At 40.5% G+C, this 27,018-nt stretch overlaps 1 protein-coding gene across 4 annotated transcripts in view; it reads right to left on the reverse strand.

The window, feature by feature from the left end:
- Positions 1-27,018, reverse strand: part of MAST4 (microtubule associated serine/threonine kinase family member 4) — a 351,856-nt gene that overhangs the window by 301,103 nt on the left and 23,735 nt on the right. For all 4 annotated transcript variants that reach the window (XM_042450935.1, XM_042450934.1, XM_042450933.1 and 1 more), the window contains exon 2: positions 317-470. In XM_042450935.1, coding sequence (XP_042306869.1) covers positions 317-470 — 154 coding nt within the window. The remainder of the gene's footprint in view (positions 1-316; positions 471-27,018) is intronic.

Here is a 27,018-nt window from a genome sequence, read left to right on the forward strand (position 1 = left end):
AATTTTATATTTTCCCGCCTCTCCCTGCGGATCAAGGCGGGATCACAGCATAAAAACATATACATTACAACATATTCAGTAAAATCACAATATCACAATTATCTAACTACTGAGTTCAGTAATTGATTAAATGGATCTGTTCTAGCTGGGACTAGCAATTAGATCTAAGGCCTAAAGGCCTTGGGGGATCATTATCAAAGACCAAAGGCATTATCTACCTTGAAATGTCACTGGTTTCCCAGATACTATATCTGTCTCACACAGGAATGATTTAAAGTTTATATTCATCAGTGCTTTCACAGGCCATTTTCCTTACCAGTCAAAGCTCCTCCAAGGCTTCCTCTTCTAAATGGTCTTCCATCCTCACTTAGCTGCCTTTTAAATTTCAGTGACTTGCCAGGTCCAGAAGAAACTTCAGGGTTACTGGATTTCCGAAATGGCATAGATGGTGGAGACAATATGCTATCAAGCTGTAAAGAAAGAGAGATGACAATTTATTATCTATTTGAAATGTAATATAAAGACAACTATTATGTATAAAAAGAGAGTTCTTGCTAGCTTTGAGAAGAAATCAAGATAGCAATAGCACTTACATTTCTATACCGGTTTTATAGTGCTCAGCATTCTCTAAGCAGTTTACAATGTATTAGTCAGTTGCTCCCAACAAGCTAGGTACTCATTTTACCAATCTACAGAAGGATGGAAGGCTGAGTCAACTTGGAGCCCTGGGATCAAACCTGCTACCAGGGCTCTTAAGGTACATAATAAGTGAAGACTTTAAAAATCTACTGTTGCAGACCGGTGACATGTTGGAACTCCTCACATTGATAACAGTTTTAAAGGATATCTAGTCACTGTATTTGACCCATTTTTAATTTAATCATTACATTTTATCATATTTTTCCACTAAAAAGAAGCACTCAAGGTGCTTAGCAAATGTAACTGAAATGAAATTAAACAATAAAATCATTTTAAAAATCACAATGATCAGTAAGCATCAATCTGCATCAAAGGCCAGACTGAAAAGATATGTTTGTACAACCTCCCTAAAAGCAACAAAAATGGGAACTTTGAGAGAAGAGTACATTCTACAGTCTGGAAGCAACAAAGGAGAAAGCTCTCTCCCAAATGCCAACAGCCTCTGTTTACAACTTTAAAGTTTAACCCTGTATCATGAAGTGAATCCAGAAAGCATATGACAACCAATACAGATCTTTAAGCATTACAATAATATGCTATGAGGAGACAGAAAGTGGTATCATAGAACCATAGAATCACAGAGTTGGAAGAGACCACAAGGGCCATCCAGTCCAACCCTCTGCCATGCAGGAATACACAATCAAAGCACCCCTGACAGATGGTCACACAGCCTCTGTATAAAGACCTCAAAAAAGGAGACTCCACCACTCTCCCAAGCAGTGTTCCACTATTAAACAGCGCTTATTGTCAGGAAGTTCCTCCTAATGTTGAGGTGGAATTTCTTTTCCTATAGTTTACATCCGTTGCTCCAGATCCTATTCTCTGAAGCAGCAGAAAACAAACTTGCTTCATCGTCAATATGACATCCCTTCAAATATTTAAACATATCACCTCTCAACCTTCCCTTCTCAAGGCTAAACATACACAGCTCCATAAGATGCTCCACATAGGACTTGGTTTCCTGATCTTTCACCAGTTTGGTTCCCCTCCTCTGGACACGATCCAGCTTGTCAATGTCCTTTTTGAATTGTGGTGCCCAAAACTGGACACAGTATTCCACGTGAGGCCTGACCAAAGCAGAATAGAGTGGGACTATTACTTTTCTCAGTCTTTCTTATACTTTTTTTGATGCAGCCTAGAGTCGAATTGGCTTTTTTAGTTGCTGCATCACACTGATGACTCATGTTCAACTTGTGGTCTACCAGGACTCCTAGATCTCTTTCACATGTACTGTTGTCAATCCAGGTGTCCTGCATCCTATATCTGGTTGTTTGTGTTGGTTTGGATCAAGGTGATTGTTTGGCTGCACTGTTAGAAAGCTTATATTGGTGTTTTTGTTTCTTTAAGGTCATGTGCTCTCCCTCAGCACATGGTCTAAGGCAACAGTTCTCAGCCTTGAGTCCTTCAGGCATTTTAGACATTAGCTGCCAGAATCCCTAATCATTTGGGCAAGCTGGCTGGGACTTCTGGGAGCTGAACACCAAAACATTAGGAGAGACAAAGGTTGAGAAGCACTGGTCTAAGGGGACAGGGCTTCTGCTGAGTCACTGGTTTCCTTGAGGGTGGAGTTAGGAGCCACTAGCTCTACGTAAGAGCTGCCCCAATCGCTGGAGATCAGTGAACAGGAAGAGGAAAGTTGTTATCACATGTTATCACACCGGCTCCATTCTTTCGGTAGTCACTGTTAAAAAAAATGGCAACATACCACTTTTCAGCCATCCATCATCACACTCAGTCAGTTGTGTGACTGAGGCTGCTGCTCCCATCATGATTTCAACCTGATCTTTTCCTTAACTCCTTAGCTGTAGCCCCTGCCTTTCCCTACCCAGCATACTTTTGATTTGGAGGGTGTCATCCTTTCCCATGCAATTCCATAGCTCAGCTGCTTCATTTCAGCTTTTAAAAAGGAAAGAAAATAAATAGGTAACTAGGGCACTTCAGAACAGTGAGAAGGAGGTGGGACAGGGGGAGGAAGAGACACTGTGATGCCACATGACTTGCAATTCAATTTCGCTCAATTTCCCCAGGAGCAATGTTTCGCACCTGGGGAGTTGAACAATTGCCAAGTCATTCACAGGTTACCCCTGTGAATGAAAAGGGACACATGGAGGATAGGGCAGGTACAGTGCGATCAGTACCAAAGCAACTTTCTTCCCAGTGTTCTCGTGGTTTAAAAGCTACATGCAGTAATATCTGAAACAGGCATTTCACAGTTGGATCTCAGGGGGAGAGTTGGAAAGCTGAGCCACAAGACAATGAACATAAATGGCAACAGAGTTGTTGCAGTGTACCACAACTTTCTACACCACATGTATTTCTTGCCAGATGATCTGGGGGGCTGTACATACAGGACCTACAAGCTGTTTGCCCTAATGGAAGGTAATGTGCAGCAGCTTCAGGACTGTATGTCCCCACTTCCATTTATAAGGAAGGCTGAAAGAGTGGAACAGCCTCTCCTGAGAGGGCAAGATATCGGGGATTCCTCTATGACAGACGACAATTCCCAAACACAGGAGGTAGAAACTTGGAAGAACATGTCATATAGAAGAAGAAGTATAAAGAACTATGTTGCCAGTTTGTAGCACAATCAATTCCAAGGTCTTCCCTTAATCAACTATTATGATACACAAGAATAGTGAGAACATCCTTACTCCTCTAAAGGCATGGAGGTGACCTTGGAGTGTTCTGTGGATAGGAACACACATGCCAATTCAAAGAGGAAGAAGAGATATGTGATGGAAGTAGGTTATTTCACTGAGAGAAATTTATTTATTTAGAGCATTTATACCCCACTCTTCAGACAAAAAGACTTTCAGGTGGCTTACAAATTATTAATTTGATAGTTCCCTGCCCTCAGGCTTACAATCTAAAAAGGCAACACAAAGAAACGGGGATGGACATGAGGCCACAGCAGAATTGCTATGGAGGGACAGCCTCTCACCAGCTACTGGAACAAAGTTATCTCTTTTTTATATTGATTAATTTAATGAAGTAAACATTCAAATGTATCAACAATAAAATTCATTAACAAATCAACAGTTTGACATGGTTAAAAAGCAGCATAAATCAAGTAAGTGGTGTTTCAGTAGTTAATTCATGCATGATTCCTCTTGAAAAATGTCTCTCCAAAATCCCAAATGGTGTGCTCATGATCATCACACATCACTATTATGGACATAATAAAAAGAAACTATTTTTCAGTAAACATTATTATTATTATTAACCTTTATTTATAAAGCACTGTGAATTTACACAGCACTGTACATACAATCTTTTAGTCTGACGGTTCCCTGCCCTCAGGCTTACAATCTAAAAAGACACGACACAAAAGGAGAAGGGAGTGGTGGTGGGGAATAGGATCAGGTCCAGCAGTTCTTCTCCACCTCCGGGGCCTGGACTGGAGGAAGGGCTTGGCTTCTTAATGGATGGTTAAAAGGAGGCTTCCTGGGTCAGAGAGGGACTCGCCTCTGGGAATGCTTCTCTAAACAATATAGTCTTTAACTCAGTTTTGAAACTGGGTAGAGAAGTGATGAGTTGTGCATGAAGGGGAAGAAGGTTCCAGGAGTAAGGGGCAGCAAGTGAGAAGGGACGAATTCGGGAGGGGGCAGTGGTAGTCCTACACTGGGACAGGAGACCTTGACTACCAGAGCAGAGGGTGCGAGTAGGAATGTAAGGAGAAAGAAAGGTCAGATAAGTAAGGGGGGCCAATCCATGGAGGGCTTTGAAAGTCAATAACAAAAGCTCATCTCTCATATTGTCCTTTGTCACTTTCATATTGTCTATAAGTGACCCAATAACCGTGCGTCTCATCCTCTCTTCCACCAGTTCTCCAATGTTAGATTTCTTAGGGGGTTTTTTTTTGGGGGGGGGGCGATGTGGCCATGTTATAGAAGAGTTTATTCCTCATGTTTTTCCACCACCTGTGGCCAGCATCTTCAGAGCATTCTCTTCAGATGCTGGCAAAACGTCAGGAATAAACTCTTCTAGAACATGGCCACATAGCCCGAAAAACCCACAAAAAACTATGGATGCCAACCATGAAAGCTTTCGACTTCACACTAGATCTCTTGTTTTCCAGGTTTTTGCAATTTCCAGTCTAGCAGCAGCAATAATGAAAGCAAGTGATTCTTTGTGTTACAGTGATTTGTTCTCCTCTATGTATGTATAATGAAAGCAAGAATAGACCTGGACAAAATGTTAACTTTTGCTTCATGACCTTTGAGCCTATGTCCATTTTCTTACAGCAAAACTGAATTATTTTTGGACATTCCAGCCACATGTGTAAATAAGGCCCTTTAGAATTGCACTCTCTCCAATATTTTGATGTTGTGTTGTTTGTAATCCTACTCATAATCATAAAGGGTGAGATACCATTTGTGTATCAGCTTAAGTGTATATTATTTTATAAAGGCTGGTCCTGATTTAAATGGAGGGGAAACCCAAATTTTCATCCAGTCAGATTCTGGCATACAGTGGAGCCTTGTTATACACTGGGGTTTGGTTCCAAGATCCCCCGTGTATAACAAAATCCCTGGATGCCCAAGTCCCATTAAATATAATGACATAGCAAAATGGTGTCCCTTATAAAAATTGGAAAGTCAAGGTTTGACATTTGAAATTTATACTTTTTTGAACATTTTTAAACCATGAATGCTTGAATCCGTGTATAAAAAATCTGTGTATAAGAAGGGCCAACTGTATTTACTTTGAGAGGCTTACAAGAGGCTTACTCCTTCCTTTTGATCCACATTGGAATAAATGATACTGCAAGATACAGCCTTCAGAAGAGGACTATGAAGCTTTGCGTAGGAATAAAGCAGCTTGTTATTTTCTCATTCATTCCTTTTGAAGGACATTACTCAACTGAAGATTTGGCTTCTTGGCTATGATCTGCAATCAAAAATATCATCTTGTAAGAGATGGAGTTCAGTTTACAGAAGTGGGAAAAAGTATTTGCTAGGAGTGGGGAGATGCATTTGCTAGTACTGTATCACCAACTTGATTAGGAGGTTTTAAATTGTTTTACAAGGAGGAGGGAGGCAGTATTACAGAGTGCAGGGGGACACAAATATTGGTGCAATAGCCTCAATGATACAGGGAGAATTGGGCCAATACTACAAGAACTGAACAGTGGCAGAAAACAACAAAGAATCAACTGGAGAGAATTACTTATGTGTTCTGGGCAAGGTACACGGTGTTGGTTCTAACCTTTAAAGTCCTACATGGCTTGCGTCCTACTTGTGGGAGCGCCTACTTCCATATAATCCTCCCCGCACACTTCGGTCCTCGGGGAAGAATCTGCTACAACCTAAGAAGACCAGACGCTCAGCGGTGACCCAGAGGACCTTCTTATCAGCCGCTCCCAGGCTATGGAACGACCTGCAGGATTACATCTGTCATATTACCTCCTTGGAAGCCTTTTAAAAGGCTATTAAGACGGATCTCTTCTGGCAGGCCTTTCCAGGCTAGGTTAGATCCATTAGGCTTGCCCCCCCATTGATACGATATCAAAATTTATTGATAATATTGCCGCATCCCCCCCTTGCTCTAGAGGAAGACTCATTTCTTGCGCTAATCTGCCCAAAATTTTAGTGTATTCCTATTGGACAGTTTTAATTTTTTTATGTTTAATCTCTTTTTATGGGTTAATCACTGTTTTTAAGATGGGGGAAGGGTTGGGGTTTGGGGGGGGGTTTAATTGTAATTTTTAATTGTTTGATGTTTTATTTATACTGTTGGAATCTGCTTTCATTCCTTGTGAAAAAGCTAAATACACAAATATTATTATTAAATATTATTACAGTGTACCTGCACCATACACGGGTGCACTATACGCGGCTTCCTGCTTATGCAGAAGCCACGCGACAATATAAACAATGGCGTGCGTGCCTGCACACACGCACCATGTTGTTGCCATGAGCATGCACCCCATTGTTTCCTATGGAGCATGAGCATACGCAGATTTTCCCTTACGCGGGAGGGTCCAGAACGGATCCCCCGCATAAGGAGAGGGCCCACTGTATTATTACTCAAAATCAGATAGATAGATAGATAGATAGATAGACAGACAGACAGACAGACAGACAGACAGATATACAGACAGACGCACACATAAATGTACAGAGCATGGGAAATAAGATTATCTTAAACTCTCAGTACAGGAAGGCAAATATGATTCAGTAGGCATCACTGGTGGAATGAATCTCAAGACTGAAATATAATAATGGAGAGGTATAACCTATTTTAAAGAAATAGACCAAATAAGGAAGGAAAAGTAGTAGTATTATATGGCCGGATGTGTACACCTGGGAAAACATGCATGATGTTGAGCAGGAAAAGAGCTATTAGGTAAAAATTAAAGTTGAGAGAAACAGCAGTGACTTCATGGTGGAGGACTACTATGCTCCAAATTAGACTGAATATTCAGATGAAGCCTTCTAAAACGAATAATCAAATAGTCATTAGAAATACTATTTGTAACACACTCAAGAAATACTAGATGTAACACACTCAAGTTTCAAAAACATGGAGCCCACATCACAAATTGTTATGTGTTCACTCTGACTTCATCTGTTTCCAAAGAGACTTAAGTACAGCTATGGAAACCATGACTGAGCCAGAATGTTCTACAATGGTCTTCTGTTTCACTGACTCTCAAATTCACTGAAAATATGACTTTCCTTATGTATATAACCATATATTTGTGTGTGTGTGTGTGTGTGTGTGTGTGTGTGTGTGTGTGTCATTTCATGAGCAGGTTTCAAATATAACCCTAGCCTATAATAGGCAAAAACTGATCAACATGAATAGGATTTTTTTTTAAAAAAACTGTACATACATCACAATATTTTCCCTTTGAATTCTATAATATTTGGTAATACACAAGCCTATAAAATATACAACATGAACAAAGCATGTACATCCTTCATTTCACATCACAGTAATATGTACGACTACCATCCAGTAAACAAACTACCAAAAAAATGCTTTTGCCTTTTAGAGACCAATGTATCAAGAAGACTGACTCACATTTCAAAGATGGATAAAGAAACCTTAAGATGTAAATGTGTGAACATCCTGATGTTTCACATCAAGAGATCTCCAGTTTAACTACATTGTGGAGAGAGATTGAAAATCCACCAGATGGCACTATAATATAATTAACCAAATAATAATACTTCTATGCCAAAAAACTGTTTAAAATAAAGTATATTTGCATAGAACAAAAATTATATTTAATTAATTATCCCTTACTATTTTTTATTTTTGTAAAAAAAATATTTTCTTTCATTCACTCTTATCTCTCACCGAAACTGATGTTTGTATAAATGTGAGTGTTCATATTTCACAAATTAGGGATAGGAGAAACAATATTTAAGTCTGGTTTTCTTTCTTTCTTTCTTTCTTTCTTTCTTTCTTTCTTTACTGTAATCCAACTCCAGGATGAACTCCTGGATGAAATGAATTGTCTAGTTCCATTTCAATCTGGCTTCAGGCCTGACTATGAGACAGAAAGAGCATTGGTTGCCTTGGTGGATGACCTACACAGGGAACTGGACAAACACGAGTGTGTCCCTGTTGGTTCTGGACCTTTCAGTAGCTGTATATACCACTGGCCATGGTGTCCTTCTGAGCCACCTCTTTGGGATGGGACTTGGGGACATTGTTTTGCAGTGATTCCAGTCCTTCTTGGAGGGGTGAACTTAAAAGGTGGTGTTGGCAGATATCTGTTTGACCCAATGGCCACTGGTATGCAGGGTCCCTCAGGACTCAGTTTTGTCCCCCATGCTACTTAACATCTGGATGAAACCACTGGGAGAGGCTATCTGGAGTTTTGCAGTTGGTTGTCATCAGTTCCAAGGAAGCAATATCTGTACTAAGCAAATGTCTGCTGTTGGGAATAGTCTGGATGAGGACAAACAAACTAACATTTAATCCAGACAAAGCAATGGTATTCCTGGACAGGCAGATTGGGGAACAGGGATTCAGCCTGTGCTGGATGTGGTTGCACACACATAGCCCTGAAATCTCAGGTCCGCAGCCTGGGTGTCTGCAAAGTTATGGGTTTGTATATAAAAATGTTGCTTTATTTATTGTGTGACTATGATGTAAGTAGCTGATATGGGGGGGGGGGGCGAATAGAGTGTTAAAGTTGGTGCTGATTGGTGGACTGTTTAAATTTGAGTTGTGTGATTGAAAAGGATAAAATTTAGGTTGAAAGCAGAAAGTGTGGTGTTTCAAATGATATATACAAATAATCTGCTGTTTCTGCTTTAACCTCTGTAAAAAAAAGTTTTATTTTTATACACTATGGCCTTCAGAATAAATGTCATGCTGAGAACTGGGTTTTAGACAAAGAGTGGTAACCTGTCTGGATAAAAGTAGTATAAATCCATATGGTAACCTGAGGACATCTGAACGGACTCCATAGTTGGTGCCACACAAGGTTGACAGGAAGAAGTCCTTACAGTTGGCAGCTATGGGAATCAGGAAAAGCCTTCACATTGCTTGTTTGCAATGAACATTGGAAGGCTTCACATTTGATAGCTTAAGTGTAAAGCCCCCCACATTTGGCCACAATGGTGGGGTTACCTAGAGGAATTCTCATAGTTTGTGGCACTGGTATGATTGCCTGTGTGGAGAGCCCCATACCTGTTGTATACAGTGGCAGGATAAAGTGTGGAACCTTCACATAAAGGATGGAATCCCCCACTTCTGGTGTTGGCAGCAGTGGGATATAGCAATAGCACTTTACATTTCCATACCACTTCACAGAGAACCAAACACTCTCTAAGCAGTTTACAGTGTTAGCAATTGCCCTCAACAAGCTAGGTATTCATTTTGCCTATCTACAAATTGATGGAAGACTGAGCTAACCTGGAGCCCTGCAGGATTACACTCACAACATTGTGGCATTTAATCACTGCACCACCAGGGATATAAACTGAGGTTCCCTTATTTGGTGACAGCAGTAAGAGTAATCCCAAAAGTGTGCTCCTGGACTTAGATCTGAGTCTGGATGCCTAGGTTTCAGCAATGGTCAGGATTTTATGACGTTTTGAACATCTTTTTAATACTGTTTTTAATGTCATCAGGGGCTGGCCTGAAGACAGAGTGCCCTCCCTCCATAACTGTCATCTTTCGGCCGTTGAGGGAGAGAGCAGGCCGGCCCAACGTCATCAGGGGCTGGCCTGAAGACAGAGTGCCCTCCCTCCATAACTGTCATCTTTCGGCCGTTGAGGGAGAGAGCAGGCCGGCCCAGCGTCATCAGGGGCTGGCCTGAAGATACAGTGTATCTTAATTGTAGATTTTTCTTATACTGTTATATAATTTTCTTGTACACCGCTATGATCTATTTGGAATAGCGGTTTATAAATAAAACATATTATTATTATTATTATTAAAAATAGAAATTTAGATTGTTTTTTAACTTTTGTTTTAAGAGTTTTTGAATTGTATTGTGATTTTAAAATGTTGTAAACCCCCTTGAATCTCATTCTGGGAGAAAGGTGGGATACAAAAAAATCAATTAAATAAATAAATGAGCCCTTCTAATTCAATTATGGCTTAACTTTATCATTTGTTTAATTTCATTTTACTATAACCTATCACAAAACATAGATAAAACTATTTAAAAATAGAACAAAGTTGATGTCTATAGAAAATATGAATGACAAATAGAACATATGTCGAATTGAATAGAAGGAAATTAGCAAAAAGAAATAACTGCTTGATGTTAATCTCATGGTGGATGGTGAGACACTGAAGAGAGAGTAACTTTGGCACACTAGAGCATGCAGTTGCAGAAAGGTAAGTGGGGTTCTCACCAAACTACTCAGCTGTAAAATTTGCCGGCTGTGGTCTCTGTGCAGGTGCAAAGCCCATTTGTGTGAGGCACAGAGAACACAAAGAAGAAAGGTAAAATAAAAATCAAAGCAATCAAAGCAATGCCACAAGAATGGGACAGATTTTCACCGCTCTGACCACATCTCTCCTGTGTTGGCATTCCTTCACTGGCTCCTCCTCCCTTTCCGCATTCAGTATAAGCTCCTGCTGTCGATGTTTAAAGTCCTCCATGGGCTGGCCCCTCCTTACTTATCAGACCTTCTTTCTCCTCACCTTCCCACTTGGGCCCTCCGTTCTGGTAGTCAGGGTCGGCTGTCCCAGCCCAGGATTTCCTCTGCCCCATCTTGGATTCGCCCCTTTTCACTTGCTGCCCCTCACTCCTGGAACCTTCTTCCCCCGCGAACAAGAGCCATCACTTCTTTAACCAGCTTCAAAACGGAGTTGAAGACCATCCTTGTTCAGGGCAGCGTTCCCAGGCATTGCATAATTGTCACTTGCTATTTCATGTTCTTTTGTTGTCTGTTTTATTGAATCATTTCCTGTATTGCTATGTATTTTATATGTATTATCCTACTAGAGAGGCCCCTTCCCCACCACCACTCCCTTTGTGTCATGTCTTTTTAGATTGTAAGCCTGAGGGCAGGGAACCATCCAATTAAAAAGATTGTATGTACAGCGCTGTGTAAATTTACAGCACTTTATAAATAAAGGTTAATAATAATAATAATAATAATAATAATAATAATAATAATAATAATAAAGCAGATCTTTCTTGGAAGTTCACAAGCAGAGCATGAGAGCAACTCATGTGTTGTATGTGCTCTGCAGCACGACTGGTTCTGAGTCTGGATGTTCTGTATAGTCATCAGTACTACTATCAGCTGACATAACAAGCCCCGGAAAATTTGTCTAGTACTTAAACAACAAATGTCTTAACTCTGTGAGTATAAGATCTCTTAACAGTGAGAGCCATAATTATACTTTTCATCTACCTTGAATCAACTGTCCACCAATTCACTATATTAAGTGAGTGTGTGAAGTTTCTATCGATGTTTTTCTGCACTATGCATTATTTTTCTATGCTTCTTCCAGGTACTCATAATTGTCTTCTTCCTAAACTAGGACATCTTATTTTTTAGCCCTTCCCCATCAGGATATTTTCCCAATCTCCTGATAATATTGACTTCCCTTTTCATCATACTCTCCACCACTATACAGCCCTTTTTGTGACAGCATAACCAGAACTGTACACAATATCTGAAACTAGGGACCTTATCACACATTGGGGGGGGGGGGGTTTGCAGCTCAGATCCGCAGTCACTCCTGTTCTAGCAATGCAAAGCATGATGTTTTTCCACACCAGATCCAGAGTCACTCCTCTCTAGCAATGCAGATTGAGGTTAAAACGTCATGTTTTTCCACATCTGATTGCCTTTCTGTTGTCCTTCCAAAGTGAAGGGAAAGTCAGTTCGATTCCAAGCAAGTCACGTGATGTGGACTCAAGCAAAGGGGAGTGAGAGCACATTGTATTACCACACCAGAGCATACTTTGAGGGTTCAACGATTCGAATCGGCACCCCTGGGCATGCTAAGTGGGGCTCTGGACGCTGTCCTCCTTCCCTGCCCCCTCCTTAGCTGTCATCCTTCATCAGGGTCTAGGAGAAGGCAGGGGATGATGGGATAGGTCGCTGGGGGTCCCTGGGGCCAGGATCCGGATGCAGGAGCAGTCAGGGGATGATGGGATAGCTCGCTGGGGGTCCGTGGGGCCAGGATCCGGATGCTGGAGCAGTCAGGGGATGATGGGATAGCTCGCTGGGGGTCCCTGGGGCCAGGATCCGGATGCAGGAGCAGAGGATGATGGGATAGGTTGCTGGGGGTCCCTGTGGCCAGGATCAGTATGCAGGAGCAATCAGGGGATGATGGGATAGCTTGCTGGGGGTCCCTGAGACCAGGATCGGGATGCAGGAGCAGTCAGGGGATGATGGGATAGCTCACTGGGGGTCCCTGGAGCCAGGATCCAGATGCAGGAGCAGTCAGGGGGTGATGGGATAGCTCGCTGGGGTTCCCTGGGGCCAGGATCAGGATGCAGGAGCAGTCAGGGGATGATGGGATTGGTGGGAGGCTGAAGGAGGGGAGCAAATCAGGGTCTAGGAGAAGGCAGGGGATGATGGGATTGGTGGCAGGCTGAAGGAGGGGAGCAGATCAGGGTCTAGAAGGCAGGGGATGATGGGATCAGCTGGTTGACAGAGAGGAGGAGATGGCATGAAGGAGGAGGAGGGGAATGACAGAGTAGGACGCAGGGGCCAAGGGGGATGGCATCGGAGTGCTTTTCCACACCAGACCAAATCACAGTGCAATCGAAGTTAGCATGGATGCGAATTCTCTGAAGTCACTTTTTTTCCGTTTTTACCAAAATGAGGGGTGACTTCAGAAACACTGCTGAAGCAATTTGCAAGGGGCTCCCATAGAAATCAATGGTATCTGATAAAACAGTCACTTTCCGAAGTGAAACCACATCATTGGAAGTGCAATCACTTCGAAAGTGAGCTGGAAGCGAGCTACAACAACACCAAAAAGCTCCGTGTGATATACTCCTAGTAGTCACCCATGCTTGCATTCTACACAACATGTATTCTTGAAGAACAGCAGTCTTTTAAACAAGAAGAGAGTTAAGACAGCCAATAATGAAAGTGCTAATCCAGTTGCCCAGAAAGGGGAAATACAATGCTTTATTATGGCAACTTGTGTGGAAAAGAAGGAAAACAAAGTGTTTGCAGAGTGATAAAATGATATGAGGCTCACAGGAGAGATGGAGCAGCAGGTGGGTGAAAGTGTCCTAAAGCAAATTTGCAAGTGTAATCACCTCTACTCAAATATTAAATATCATTTTTAGTTTATTTCAAATACTGAAAATTTGATAATTTTACATCTGACATAGTTAATCTGCGCTTGTAAAACATTTCAACAGTCCTTTATTCTACACTAAAAACAAACTCCAATTATAAATCTAACATTATATGTTTGGAATAGTTCATATTTATGAAAAACCATTCACTTGTTTCATATGTCATTCTTGAATTTAAACATTGGCTTATGTACACTTTATTTTTATTTTTTTTAACAACTGCAGTTTTACAGCCATAGGCTCAGCCACAGGCTAAAATCATAGTAAGCTTGCTTTCAAAGTCACTTTCAATCTTAACACCCCCCCCCCAAAAAGTTAAATACAGATTAAAGAGAATCATTCATATTCATAGTTTGTTGACACCGTCATCATTTGGCTAGTGAAAAATGCTTTAATCTGCAGAAGAGAATAAGTACGCTAAGAAACGGGGTTTTCATATTTACCAGGAATACTAATGCAGTCAACTCAGTTTAGTTCATTTATAAAATCCATTTCTACTCTGTCACAAATGAATTCCTAAACTACCTAAAATAGCTTAATTTGCTCAGATACAATGCAACCTTCAGAAACCTAATTACTCATTCAGGTCTTATGCACTTCAACCAATACTCAATTAGACCTTATTTTCCCCTCTGTTACATTAAAGTATAAAACTACAAACACAAGCTAATATATTTCTAATCCAGAGTTTTAAATCACAAGCTAAAGAAGGATGACTGTGGATTCACTCTCTTTCCTTTTTATCCTCTAACCATATTTTCCAAAGCACTAGAGTTGATTTTAATATTGTTTTGCCCTCACCTAGGCAGATGGGATGTTTTATTCCCTGAGAATCGGGTTTTCTTGCACAGCTAACAATTACGCGCGAGGGCAGCGTTTCCTGACGCGCCTTGCCCCTCACACGTAACGAGAGCATCAAAATGGCGGTGCCCTATACAGATGGGCGCCGCCATTTTGATGTGACGGACGTTTAGCGTCTGCACGTCTTGGCGCCCTCGTGATGCCACAAGGGCACTATTGCCGCCTTGCGACGTCACAACGGCGCCAGAAAAAGAAGCTGCTTTTTGCAGCTTCTTTTTGCTGCACTGGGGAACCACACGTTTGTCCGCTGCAGTTCCCTCGCACAGCAAACAAGGGCGGCGGCAGACCACAAAGATCCACAAAGTAGGCATATTAAGAGCTGTAAATAAGACCTCCAAAATTATTCATGTCAATTTCAAGAGGATAGGGCAGGTTAAGAAAAAATACCTGGGACAAAATTGTCCAAGCAAATCTGTTGTATTTGTGTTGCCTGCATTTTTTCTTAGGTGGGGGGGGGGGGCAAAATGAAGAATGGGTAGCTACTCAGAATATATTTTCTATCTTACATGAACATGCTTTCTGTCTCAGATATTTGAAATGTGGAATACCCTTGATTCTGCAGTCACAAGATAAATCTTTCAATAAACACTACAGATTTTTATACCCCATAATATGCTAGAATTCAGACTGAATTAAAATACGTCATATTAAGGCACTCAATTGAAATTTTGTTTTTGTTTTTTATCTGTCTGGATGAGGATTAAGAAAAAACTAGGATTACCAAATAATTTAACCATCACTAGAGCAGTCATACACACTCCTCTGGCAAGATTTAAAAAATTTTCAACCTCCCTTCTGAGACAAATGCATAAGACCAAAACATTCCCTTTAACTTACTTGCTTCCGTCCCTGTTTTAAAAACTTTCTCCACAATTTTCTTAGTCGTATTTTCAATGTTTCTGCTGGGAACCAACGCTATGGGGATACAGATGCCAAATTGTATTTATAAATAAGTTACTTGCTTCCCATTTTAAAACCTCACCAAATACACTTTAGGTAACCAAAAGTGGTATATAAGCACAACAAAATGTTTTCTGAAAAATATATAAAGTGTTCTTTTGAAGTAAATGTCTCCACATTTTCAAGCAGGGCATGAAACTGTATCACTCATACTAGTAGTCTAGTATTATACACTGTAACAAACTTTTTATGCAACAGGGTGATAGCCAATATTATTATCTCTAGTAGAATAAAATGTGCTATCAAGACATTCCTATTATGTTAATGATGTGTTATTACTCTAGAAATAGAATAATTGATTAGCAATATCAATAGAAATATTGATTAAATATAGTGTATTCTTACTTACTAAATAAATATATAAAGCAGTAAGAATGTGAAGGGGTGAAGGGACAACACAGTATGAACAGAGGCAAAATAGTTTGAAGCAATGGTGATAGCTTGCACAATGCAAATGCGTGTATTATTTCACAAAGTTTAACAAGCACACTTATAAGAAAAGTTTGGCAAGAGTATTAAATAATATTAGGAAGTAAAGTATGACTATCCTCTACAAATACCATAATTTCCTAATGAACATACTACTCACATCCTTTACTTTAGCATCTGCCAAGTTGTGTTGTTATATTTCAAACTGAAACTACAAAAACAGGTATGTTACTGTGATTCTTTATGGGAAGCAGTTTGTTTACTTACTTGTTTGCAGAGGGAGTGAATTTCCTTGGCAAAATCTGTTATATTTTCTGTTAACGCCAACTCTCAGTTTTGTAGGAAAAGTGTCATTCAATTTCCTTACAAGCATTATGAAAAGAAAATAAATCACTCAACTCACTAAAAGATTTACTGGAAAAATTAATCATGGTTTAGATAAACATGACAAACAACAGGCATGTAAGATTTCAAACCTGTAATAGTATTGTTAGGTAAACCTAAACAGCATAAAATGTGTGTAAATTTTTAACATCTTCGGTGTTACAAGTGTTTAAGATCTTCGGTGTGTTGAACAAGGTGTTATAAGAGAAAGAGATGGGCTAATGAGTTATGGGTCACATTCCTGTTGGCCAGTGCAGCTGTGCTAATATACATGGCATTGGCATACGCAGTAGTACAGAAGTAGGAATAAAATGGTCATGGAAGTCATCTCTATTAAGACAGAAAGCTGCTATGTCAGCTTCTGAGCTACTCAAAAGTGTGGCAAACTAGGCCCTTGAACAGGGCAGGACGTTTTCTCTCCTGACAGAGAGAACCAGGCAGCTTTCTCCAGTGATGAATATGACTGTCTTCCATCCCCCTGCTGCTTCTGTGCAACACTATAAAAATGCATTTCTCTGGCATAACAAACTACAGTATATTTAAGAAAACAGAAAATAAGAATAGAAATCAGGCTGGACAAAAATAATTGGGCGGGGAGAGAACAGTTGATTCATACTGAAAAATGTAAACACCATTTCTCTCTTAAATAATACTTTGGTTAATATCAAATACAAATGTAAGTATGTTTACATCTACAGATAATTTCTAAATAGAATAATGTCTTCTGTTAGAAATACTGAAAGATCAGGGTAGGCAACCCTAGGGTAGGTAAACTGCAATGGACCCCTCTGAACACAACCAGGGGCTGCTCCCCTACTGCTCAATTTCTTGCTGTGTCGTTGGCATCAAAACCAAGCAATTTCCCTTTAAAATGAGGTGTACATGGAGTGGAAAGGAAACTGTGGCGGGGTACAGACCGCTGCTTTGCGGCGGTCTGCCGCCGCCACCAGTAAGTCCGCGGGGGAGCCGGAGCCTTCACACGGCCCAACTCCCGCGCGGACCGAAAAAGAAGTTCCAAAATGGAGCTTCTTTTTCCGTCGCGTTTGCGACGTAGCGAGGCACCAGGGGCGCGCTCGCTACGTCACAAGCGGCGCGACGCGTACGGACGCTCAGCGTCCGATACGCAAAGATGGCGCCGGCCATGTAGAAGGGCCGGTGCCATCTTGTACGGACGGAGTCCATACTAGGCCCTGGGGCGTCTATAAGAGACGCCCCTTTTTTAAAATGGGACGTCCGGAGGACGTCCCAAATGGCGGTGCAGAAAGCACCTGTGTGTGTGGAATAAATTCAGTTTGACTTTATATCAAGATGTACAATTGGCTAGATAAATATTAATTGGGTCAGTGACAACCCAATGGAATATCTTGCTGTAACGTGAAATCACCATCATCATCCACAGCTTAGGTGCTTTAACATTTATTGCCCACTTAAGCATATTAGAATCATGGAGTTGGAAAAGACCTAGTCTCTGGAGCAACAGAAAACAAGCCTGCTCCATCTTCAGTATGACAGTCCCTCAAATATTTAAACAGGGCTATCATATCACCTATTAATCTTCCCCTCACCAGGCTAAACATACCCAGCTACCTAAGTCCTTCGTCACAGGGCATGGTTTCCAAACCTTTCACCATTTTGGTCGCCTTTCTCTGGACACAATCCAGCCTGTCAACATCATTTTTGAATTGTGGTGTCCAGAAGTGGACACGGTATTCCAGCTGAGGCCTGACCAAAGCAGAATAGAATGGCACTATTACTTCCGTTCATCTAGACACCATATGTCTACTGATGCAGCCTAGAATTGCATTGGCTTTTTTAGCTGCTACATCACACTGTTGATTCATGTCTAATTTGTGATCTACTAGGACTCCTAGATCCCTTTCACATGTACTCCTCTTTCACACATTTGCCTGTTACGTGACTGTTTGCTCTTTTATGTCTTAATATACATCTTGGTACACCAAAAACCTCAGTGAATAAGTAATTATATAAATAAATCTTCCACAGCCACACTTGGTTTGATGTACACACCACTTTCTCTTTAAGTCCCTCCATGAGTGTAATTAGTTGGGGGGGGGGGGGAAACTACAATCTAGCTAAGATAATTAAATTTTATTCTCCTTCTGAAAAGATTTTGACAAATCATTCATCACATGCTTCTACATCATCTTCCCTGCTAGCCCTAATTTAGATAACTAACTTTTGGAAATGACTGGTGCACTATGATGATTCTTAGCTTGGTGTCTTAATGCTCATAACTATAGGATAAATAACTTAGCATTCAAGTAGTGTAATAAATAATAGCGCATCTTATTGTACATAAAAGACTAAAAATTTACATTTGTTTAAGCATGTGCCATGAAAAGTATATTTAAGTATGTGTGTAGGAAATCAAACAAAATAACCATACTGTGATCTAATATGCTAACCATGAGCATATTTTAAAACAGTGAAGTAGAAAATAGGTCCAGAGTTCATTTTTAACCAAAATACTACTAGGCACAGAAACTAATATTAAATCAACATACAAATTTGATGCCGACATTATAAAGTTCCTTTTGAATCATTCAAGTTTGAAACACCCACCCTCTTTATTTCAGGGGCTGTAACAGGTCAGTCAACTCATGAAAATGTTATATATTAACACTCATATGCCATTTAACACCTCAATTGACTGGTTAAGGGATTTGAAAATGTCACTACAACTTCGACATGGCACTTTCATGCGATACTAAAGAAACTACAAGCTAATTTAAAAAAAACATTTTTAAAACAACTAAACCTGAAGCAAGGATTATATAATAATTATAATAAGACATCCAACTCCAGCCATCCCTAACCTGATGCCTTCAAGACCTTTTGGACCTCAGCCGACATGGCTAACAGGCAGAAATTTCCAAGACAGCTGGAGCTTCCATCAAGTTGTGAAAGCTGCTCTACTAGGAGATATGAAGTGAAGTCTGCAAATCATGCCAAGCTTATTCTGTTCTGACTGACCTGATTCACCAGTTAAAGGATCACTACAATCAAGGAGCTCCACAGAGTTTTTGTTGAGAAATCACTGACTGTTTGCCATTTATTCTTGAGATAAAATTATTCTAGTGTATGTTAGATGCCATTATTCCACTGAACACTGTAACATCCATATTATCCTAGACAGATTAACAGGTGATGGTCTTTATATGACAAAAGTTTTCTGCAGTCAAGCAGGTTCAGAGTTTAATGTCTGGAAATTCAAATGATTTTTGTATTCAGTACAAATACAAAATGCAAACTGTATTTTTAGCACAACTATTTGTAAAGCTTTAACAATTATTGCAGGAAATTCAAATGTTGACATTGCCAATTGAAAATACAAGAAAAAGAGGGCGGGGGGGAGGGGGGTAAGCCCAGAACCAGTGAAAATGGAAGCCTAAATGTTAATTCTTATAATCAGTTCTATGTATTTTGTAGGTAACATACCCTGGAAAATATTACAAAAGACCTAGGTAAAGCAATCTGAAACTGGAAGAATGAAAGAAAACGACCTAAAGATTACTTTTGAACCAAAAATAAGCTGACAAATACAAAGTTCTCAGATGAAAAGGACACCCCAGCAATGTCATAAAAGAAAATCCAGACAACAAAAGGTGGGAACCTGTAGCCTACTTTACTAATATTAGAAATAAAAGAACCACTACAAAAACATCACCAAGCTTTAATAAAGGAATGGTCAAATTCACTCTAGCCTCTGAAAACTTCTACTGTATTTCCTTTCTGAGAGACAATGGAAACAAGACCCTCAATCTCAGTACTGAACTTCAAAGCAAAATAAGCAACCTCTCTGGGTCCAAAACATACTGCAGAAATATTCCAGTTTGAGTCCACTTTAACTGCCCTGCCTCAGTGCTAGTACTACTAACTGCAAAACTGCTGTTGGTAGTGACGAAATGATGGGAGACCCCAATGGTAGATATCCTCTGTAGTGGTAAAAGAGGAAGGAAATGGGTTTTACACACTGGTTTCCATCTACTGTCTGAATAAGAGTAACATGACTTTGCTAATGAAATGCTTAGCAAGCTGAAACCATGAAGAAGGATCATTATAGGAAGTGACTTTAACATAACCAACAAGCCTCACCTTAGTATGCAATGACAAAAGATAATCCAGAAGTGATCTTTGACCATTCTTACCACAATATCCTTGAAAGGAAATAAGACACATGTACTGTAAATCTGGATGCATAGACACATGTAAATCTGGAAATTTAAGATTACAGCCAGCCCTCCATTTTCATGGGGGATCCATTCCAGACCCCCCCCCCCCACGAAAATGTAATTTCGCACATATTCAAGCCCCATAGGCTTGAATGAGGGTGTGCGCCGGCGAGTGGCTGCGGGCCTGCACCTCAGGCGCATGCCCCATTTTAATCCCCTTTGTTTGCTCCTTGTGAATAAGTGAGGGTCGCACAAACGGAGTCCACACAAACAGAGGGGCAATTGTATATATATTTCTTTAAAATATAATAATACTGTAATACTGTAAAAATAATGAGGCAAAGACTTGTTTGAGGGAGGAACTAGTAGCCACTAACTCTCTATATATCTGCAGCCCCAGTCTCTGAAGTTTGGCAAACAGAGCTCAGCCAACAGGTGAGGCCAAAAGATGTGGTGTGGTGGCAGAGATAGCATAAGGTGAGATTTTTGTGTTTTTTTTTTTAATTAATTCTCCCCTCTCCCTAGCTCTGGGGAGTGTCTATTGTGAAAGTCTGCTGGTTCAAAGCTATGGGTCTGTTGAGATGAGGCTGTTTGGCCTGGGTGCTCTGGAGAAAGGCTTCCTTGCATGTGTTCCTATTATCAGTCTCTTGAGTTTGCTGGCCTAAGGCCAAATGTGTGACCTGAATGGAGGCTTAAGTGTGTGTTCATTAACATTCTATTTTCTATAATATAGTGCCTTCTCCTGGGCACTTGGTCTCAGAGAGGCAGAGCTTCTGCTAAGAAGTGAAACAGAGACTTAGGGATGGAACAGACCACCCCAAAGGGGCAGCTTGAAGCCACCCCTGATAAAGATGGATTGGGACCACATCAATCGTATGCCGTGGCCCCAATCCGCCATTTTGCTGGCCCAAAAAGAAGCAGCAAATTGTCACTCCTTTTTGTGCCTGCAAAAAGCCACTTTCCCACTCCGCCACAGCTTTACAGCACAGCGTGGCATGTAAATGCTGTGCCACCGGGGCACAGAGAAGCTGCCCACATCTGGGCAGCCAGCCAGCTTATGGGTGGCTTGGGGGGCATGCAACATCTAAATGCCACACCCACTAAGCCAGTGGGAAACCAGCATTTAGAGCCAGTCTGTTTCGACCCATTGTTGAGGGGGGGGGGAGCTTGCAGCCACAGTCCTTGGAACTCAGCAAACAGGCCCACTATGTTTTGCATAGGTGTTTAGTGTGGGAGTTTTGAGGGGGAAGCCCAGAGTTCTGTTTCAATGCCTACTTAAGACTACTGAATAGGGACAGCAAGGGAGCTGCCACTGCAGTCACCTGCAACAGCTGCGGTATGTTTGTTTTTTCCCAAAGGATGTGGGTAGCTTCACCTTCAGCAAGAACAAGTTGGTTGCCCTGCTGGAAGATAAATTTCAGCAACGTGAGGCTTGTTTATCCCCACTGCAGCATATTAGGGAGCATGAAGTTTTCTTAGATGGAGTGGAATGGACTGTCCTGGTTAAGGAATGCATAGAGAATGTCTCTCAGGAGGGGTAAACCTCCCATACACAAAAGGACACATTCGGAGGAAGATGACACATTGAAATAGAAGGACCAGCAATAAATATGACAGTTTGGATCTGCAGAATCAATCTGAAGCTCTTTCTCTCATCAGTGATCACAAGGAGCAGCAAGAAGAACAGCAGTATCAGTCCTCAGAGAATGTACATGCCTCTGTACATGGAATGCTTTCTGCCAAATCTTTGAGGTATGAGGCGGTGCCAAGGGGAATAGAATCAGTAGTTGCAGGTCTGACAAGTTGTCTTCAGATGTGTGCTCTCTTCCTAGGGCAAAAATTTACAATGTAACAGACAGGTTGACAAGACTCATCAAGCCCATTGAAAGTTACCCCTTCCTTTTGGTTCACATGGGAACCAATAACACTGAAAGGCACAGCCTTCAGAATATAAGGGATCGTGAGGCTCTGGGTATGAAGCTAAAGAACCTGGCTGTACAAGTTGTCATTTCATCTCTTTTCCCAGTTGAAGGGCACAGCCCAGGAATGAACAGAAAAATAATGCAGGTGACAAACTGGATCCACAGATGGTGCCACCAGGAACAATTTGGCCTTTCAGACCATCGTATGTGGTTTCATGAAGACGGACCTTTGACAAGGGATGGGTTGAACCTCACAGTAGTGAGCAGGAATGTTTTTGCTAACAGTCTGAAAAATCTGACCAGGAGGGTTTTAAACTGAGATGTGTGGGAGGGCAGAAGTTCATGTAGTGGAGTCTCCTTCCTTAGAGGTCTTTAAACAGAGGCTGGATGACCATCTGTTGGGGATGCTTTGATTTAGATTTCCTGCATGGCAGGAGTTGGATTGAATGGCCCTTGCAGTCTCTTCCAACTCTACAATTCTATGATTCTATGAATAGCCGGACTGTTATACAGAGAACAAAGCAAATAGTACAAGAACCAACAATAAAAGGGGGGAAAAACTTAAAACAGGCAGCTGGGGAATAACCCATGGTCTTGGATGTCCCTACACTAATGCATATAGTATGGGAAATAAGATGAACCTGAACTCTTAACACTTCAAAGCAAACAAGATTCAACAGGCATGACTGAACCCCATTGGGAGGAGTCTCATGATTGGAATGTTGTAATGGAGGGGTATAACCTATTTCAGAGAAATAAACCAAACAAGGAGGAGTAGCATTGTATATCAGGGATATTTACACCTGGAAAAGATCTATGATTTAAATCTGGGAAGCAAGGTTGAGAGCATCTGAAAAAAATTAAGAGAGAAAAAAACAATAGGGATGTCATTGTGTGGGTCTACTACAGACCCTCAAACCAGACTGAGGACTTGGATGGTGCCTTCCTGGAACAGATGGCCATATATTCAAAAAGGAGAGATGTGTAGTAATGAGAGATTTCCACTATCCTGGTATTTGTTGGAAGTAAAACTCTGCCAGAAATTTACAGTCCAACAAATTTCTCACTTGCCTTGCAGACAATTTCATTGTCCAGAAAGTAGAAGAGGTGATAAGGAGATCAGCTATTTTAGATCTGATCCTAACCAAAAGTGATGACCTAGTTGAGTAAAAATTGCAGGATCCTTAGATGGAAGTGACCATGTTCTCGTAGAGGGTTTTTTTAATACAGCAGCCTCACTCTTCAAGGTGCTCAACTTGGGGAGAAATAAAATTTACACAAAATCTGAGTTACTGGAATACAGGTAATTCACAGGAGGCCAGTTCCACAGTTCTACAAGTTTGAAACAGACACCAATTCAAGTTTATTGGAGTGAATTTCTCTTATCTGTATATTCCCAGAGCAAAGAAGTTAAAGAAATTGCACTATATGCCACTTCTTGTACAAATAAATCAGAGCCTGCAAAATCAGATTTTTCATGGCCCTGTTGTATAGTACTACATCTTTAAAATGATGCCAATGTCAAGGTTAAATATTTTCCCTTCAGATAGTTCTGCTCATTCTATCAGAAAGAACTCACACAAATAGGCAAAAGGGTAGTCAACAATTGTGTCTTAAAGAGCAAGACTAGCAAAATCCATGTTCAAATTTTTTAAAAAAGAATTATAAGGAGAGTTTTGGTTCCTGGTGATGTTATCAAATAAACTAATAACCTGATGTTATCAGTTATCCTGACACATTTTTGGCTAAGGCAAACATTTCTACTTATTTGTGTGTAAATACAGAAAAACTATGGATCAACAGAAATGAATGCAGATCATAATTCCCCCCCTCTGAGTATTTCTTGCCTAAGAAAATACTATGAAATTCATGAGGTTGCCATAAGTCAGACTTGGAGGCACAGACAGACAGGCAAAAGTTGTGGTTAATTGCTGTTCCACTCTAGCCAAAGAATGGTATTGGAGAGAAGAGCAAAAGCAAATAAATAAGGAAAGACTTTCACCCACAGAGAGAAATGAACTAAGCAGCGCCCCAGAGTATGTGAAAATGGTGTAGCAACCCCCATCCCACTAATCAGAGCTGTAACATTCCCAAGACAGGTATGGCAAAGAGAAATCTTTCAAGACCAAGGAACATAGCTTGCATCCACACTGCAGAAATAATCCAGTATGACACCACTTTAACTGTCATGGCTCAATACTATGGAATTCTGGGATTTGTAGTTTTGCGAGATATTTAGTCTGGTGCCACAACAAACTACAAATCCCAGAATTCTATAGCACTGAGCCATGTCAGCTAAAGTGATGTCAAACTGGATTATTTCTGCAGTGAAGATGCAGCCATAGCTGCATAATCCTTCTCAATTATCAAAGATGTTCTGCTAGCATAATTTAGCTGGCATGAAACTCCCTCCCCAAGCATTCTTGTTCCTCAAGAGCAAAGGCTTTCCCACGGAGGAGGACTGAAGAAGGCAATTCTGGAAAATTTTTGAACATCTCCCACCCCTTCCCCTCAACTGAATTTCCTTTCTGATTTCACTATTAGGCTTTCTTTTTTTTTTCTCTTCTATTAACTATTATTTCTAAAAATAAGTACTATGTTTATTTATTCAATTAAATTTATATCCTGCCTTTTTTCCACAAATGTGACTCAAAGCAACTTTAAAAAGGGATACAACTAAGAATACAATAAGCTATCACATTAAAACATTCAAATTATATAATTATTAAAATTTGAAAAGCAAATTAAAAAAGCAAACAGGAAGGTAGGTGCACACACAGGTTTCTAAAACAGCAATAAAGCTTGTCTGTTTTAGCTCTGCAAATGCATTTGTGGCAACCACAGATGCCTGGACATTCAGGCTCAGGCCTGAATTCAGGATTATACACAAACTGCAAGCCTGAATCTTGGGAAGGAATGCAATTCCATCCAATACAGTCTTTATTCCTTGATCTGCTTTTCAGCCAGCCTGCAATATCTCTGTCTTGTCTGAATTAAGCTTCAATCATTTGACTTCATCCAATCCACCAGTCATTGGTTTAGAACCAAAAAGCTTCCTCAGATTAGTTGGAAAGGAGAAACAGGACCAAATGTCATCCTCTGGACAGCCTCTCACTGACTCCAGGTATATGTTTAAAAGCATGGTAGAGGAAACATGTTAAAAGCATGTTTAAAAGCATGGTAGACAAAACAGAACTGTCAGGGATTCTTCAGGGCCAAGGGCTGAGACATCTCCAGAAATAAATGGAAGCACTGTAAAACAGGGCCTCTGAATCCCATCCTTGCAAAGTCAGAAGGATACAAAAGATATCATGGTAAATGATACTGAAATAACAAACCAACCAGCACACAGTCTCCTATCAACCCACTGGGTGGCTTTTGGCAAATCACACTCACTCAGGTTCAGAGGAAGGCAAAGGTAAACTTCCTCTGAATATACATGACCTTAGGGTCGCTACAAGTCAGACTTGAAGGCAAAACAAATCTACAACCATCTGAAAAACTGTCTTTGATATTTAACACATAGTCAAAGTAATTTTTTTCTCATCTTGTTTTAGACTCATAATTTAAACTATTAGATTGAGACCTTAGTATCCACTAGGATTTCGTTCCAGGACCCCTGTGGATACTGAAATCCATGGATGCTCAAATCCCATTAAATACAGTGACATGATAGGGTTGTCGTAGGGGCACCCAAAGTTGAAAATAACTTGAAGGCACATAACGACAACAAGTAAAATGGTGTCCCTTATATAAAATAGCAAAATCAAGGTTTGCTTTTTGGATATTTTTTTAAAAATATTTTCAAACTGTGGATAGTTGAATACATGGATACAGAATCAATGGCTATGGAGGGAAGTCTGTATTTGCCTTTTTTACCAACATCATATTTTTGGCACCTGTTCAGTTTTGGTATTTTCCCCATGTCACTTCTGCTGCTAACTCATTTTTCTTTCCAACTTATTTGGTACTGCACCCTATGTCAAGCTTCACAAAATATCTGCAAAACCAACCTTTCCTAACATGAGTGCTCCAAGCACAATTTCCTACTCTGTCCAGCTTCTGTATTAAATCCCAGATGTTATTGTTGGGAAATAGCCATAATGACATCTTCCTGGTTGAATATGCAGGATTTTTCCACACAGTACACTTGCTCAATCTGTTTTAAATTACTTACAGAAGCTTACCGTTTGCCTAGATCACTCCTTTACTGGCTTTTTTTTAGCTGTAAAGCAGTTAGCTATGCCAATATTCCCAATCTTATTAACATACTGAAGAGCAAGCTCAGGGTTTTTGTTGTTTGCTTGTTTCTTGTTTTTACCATCAGCCACTTGTCCTAATCCCATACACATTTTCAACCAATGCAACATCCATTAGTATTATGTGAGAATGAATAGACTGTCCAAACTCAAAAAACAGTTTCATTATCAGGATCTTGTTTTCTCCACTTAATCAAATTACAGTAAGAGAAGGACAATATGATGAGAACAAAAACTTTACAGCAGGGATTTGCAAAATAGGGTTACCTAAATCTCCTGTCACTTGACCATCCGCCCTTGGATGTCAAATACAAAGTGAGAGAACAAGTCTCTCCACTGAATTATATACACTGTCAAAAGATCAAGAAAAAAACAACCTAGAAATAACTCCTCATCTTGTCCCCAAATCCTTCACACACACACACACTAAGAACTAGGTCAGGGTGACAGCCAAACTAGACAAGAAAAAAACAACCTAGAAATACCTCCTCATCTTGTCCCCAAATCCTTCACACACACACACACTAAGAACTAGGTCAGGGTGACAGCCAAACTAGACA

The sequence above is a fragment of the Sceloporus undulatus genome, chromosome 2 (genome assembly GCF_019175285.1).
Source record: "Sceloporus undulatus isolate JIND9_A2432 ecotype Alabama chromosome 2, SceUnd_v1.1, whole genome shotgun sequence".
Classification (NCBI taxonomy): Eukaryota; Metazoa; Chordata; class Lepidosauria; order Squamata; family Phrynosomatidae; genus Sceloporus; species Sceloporus undulatus.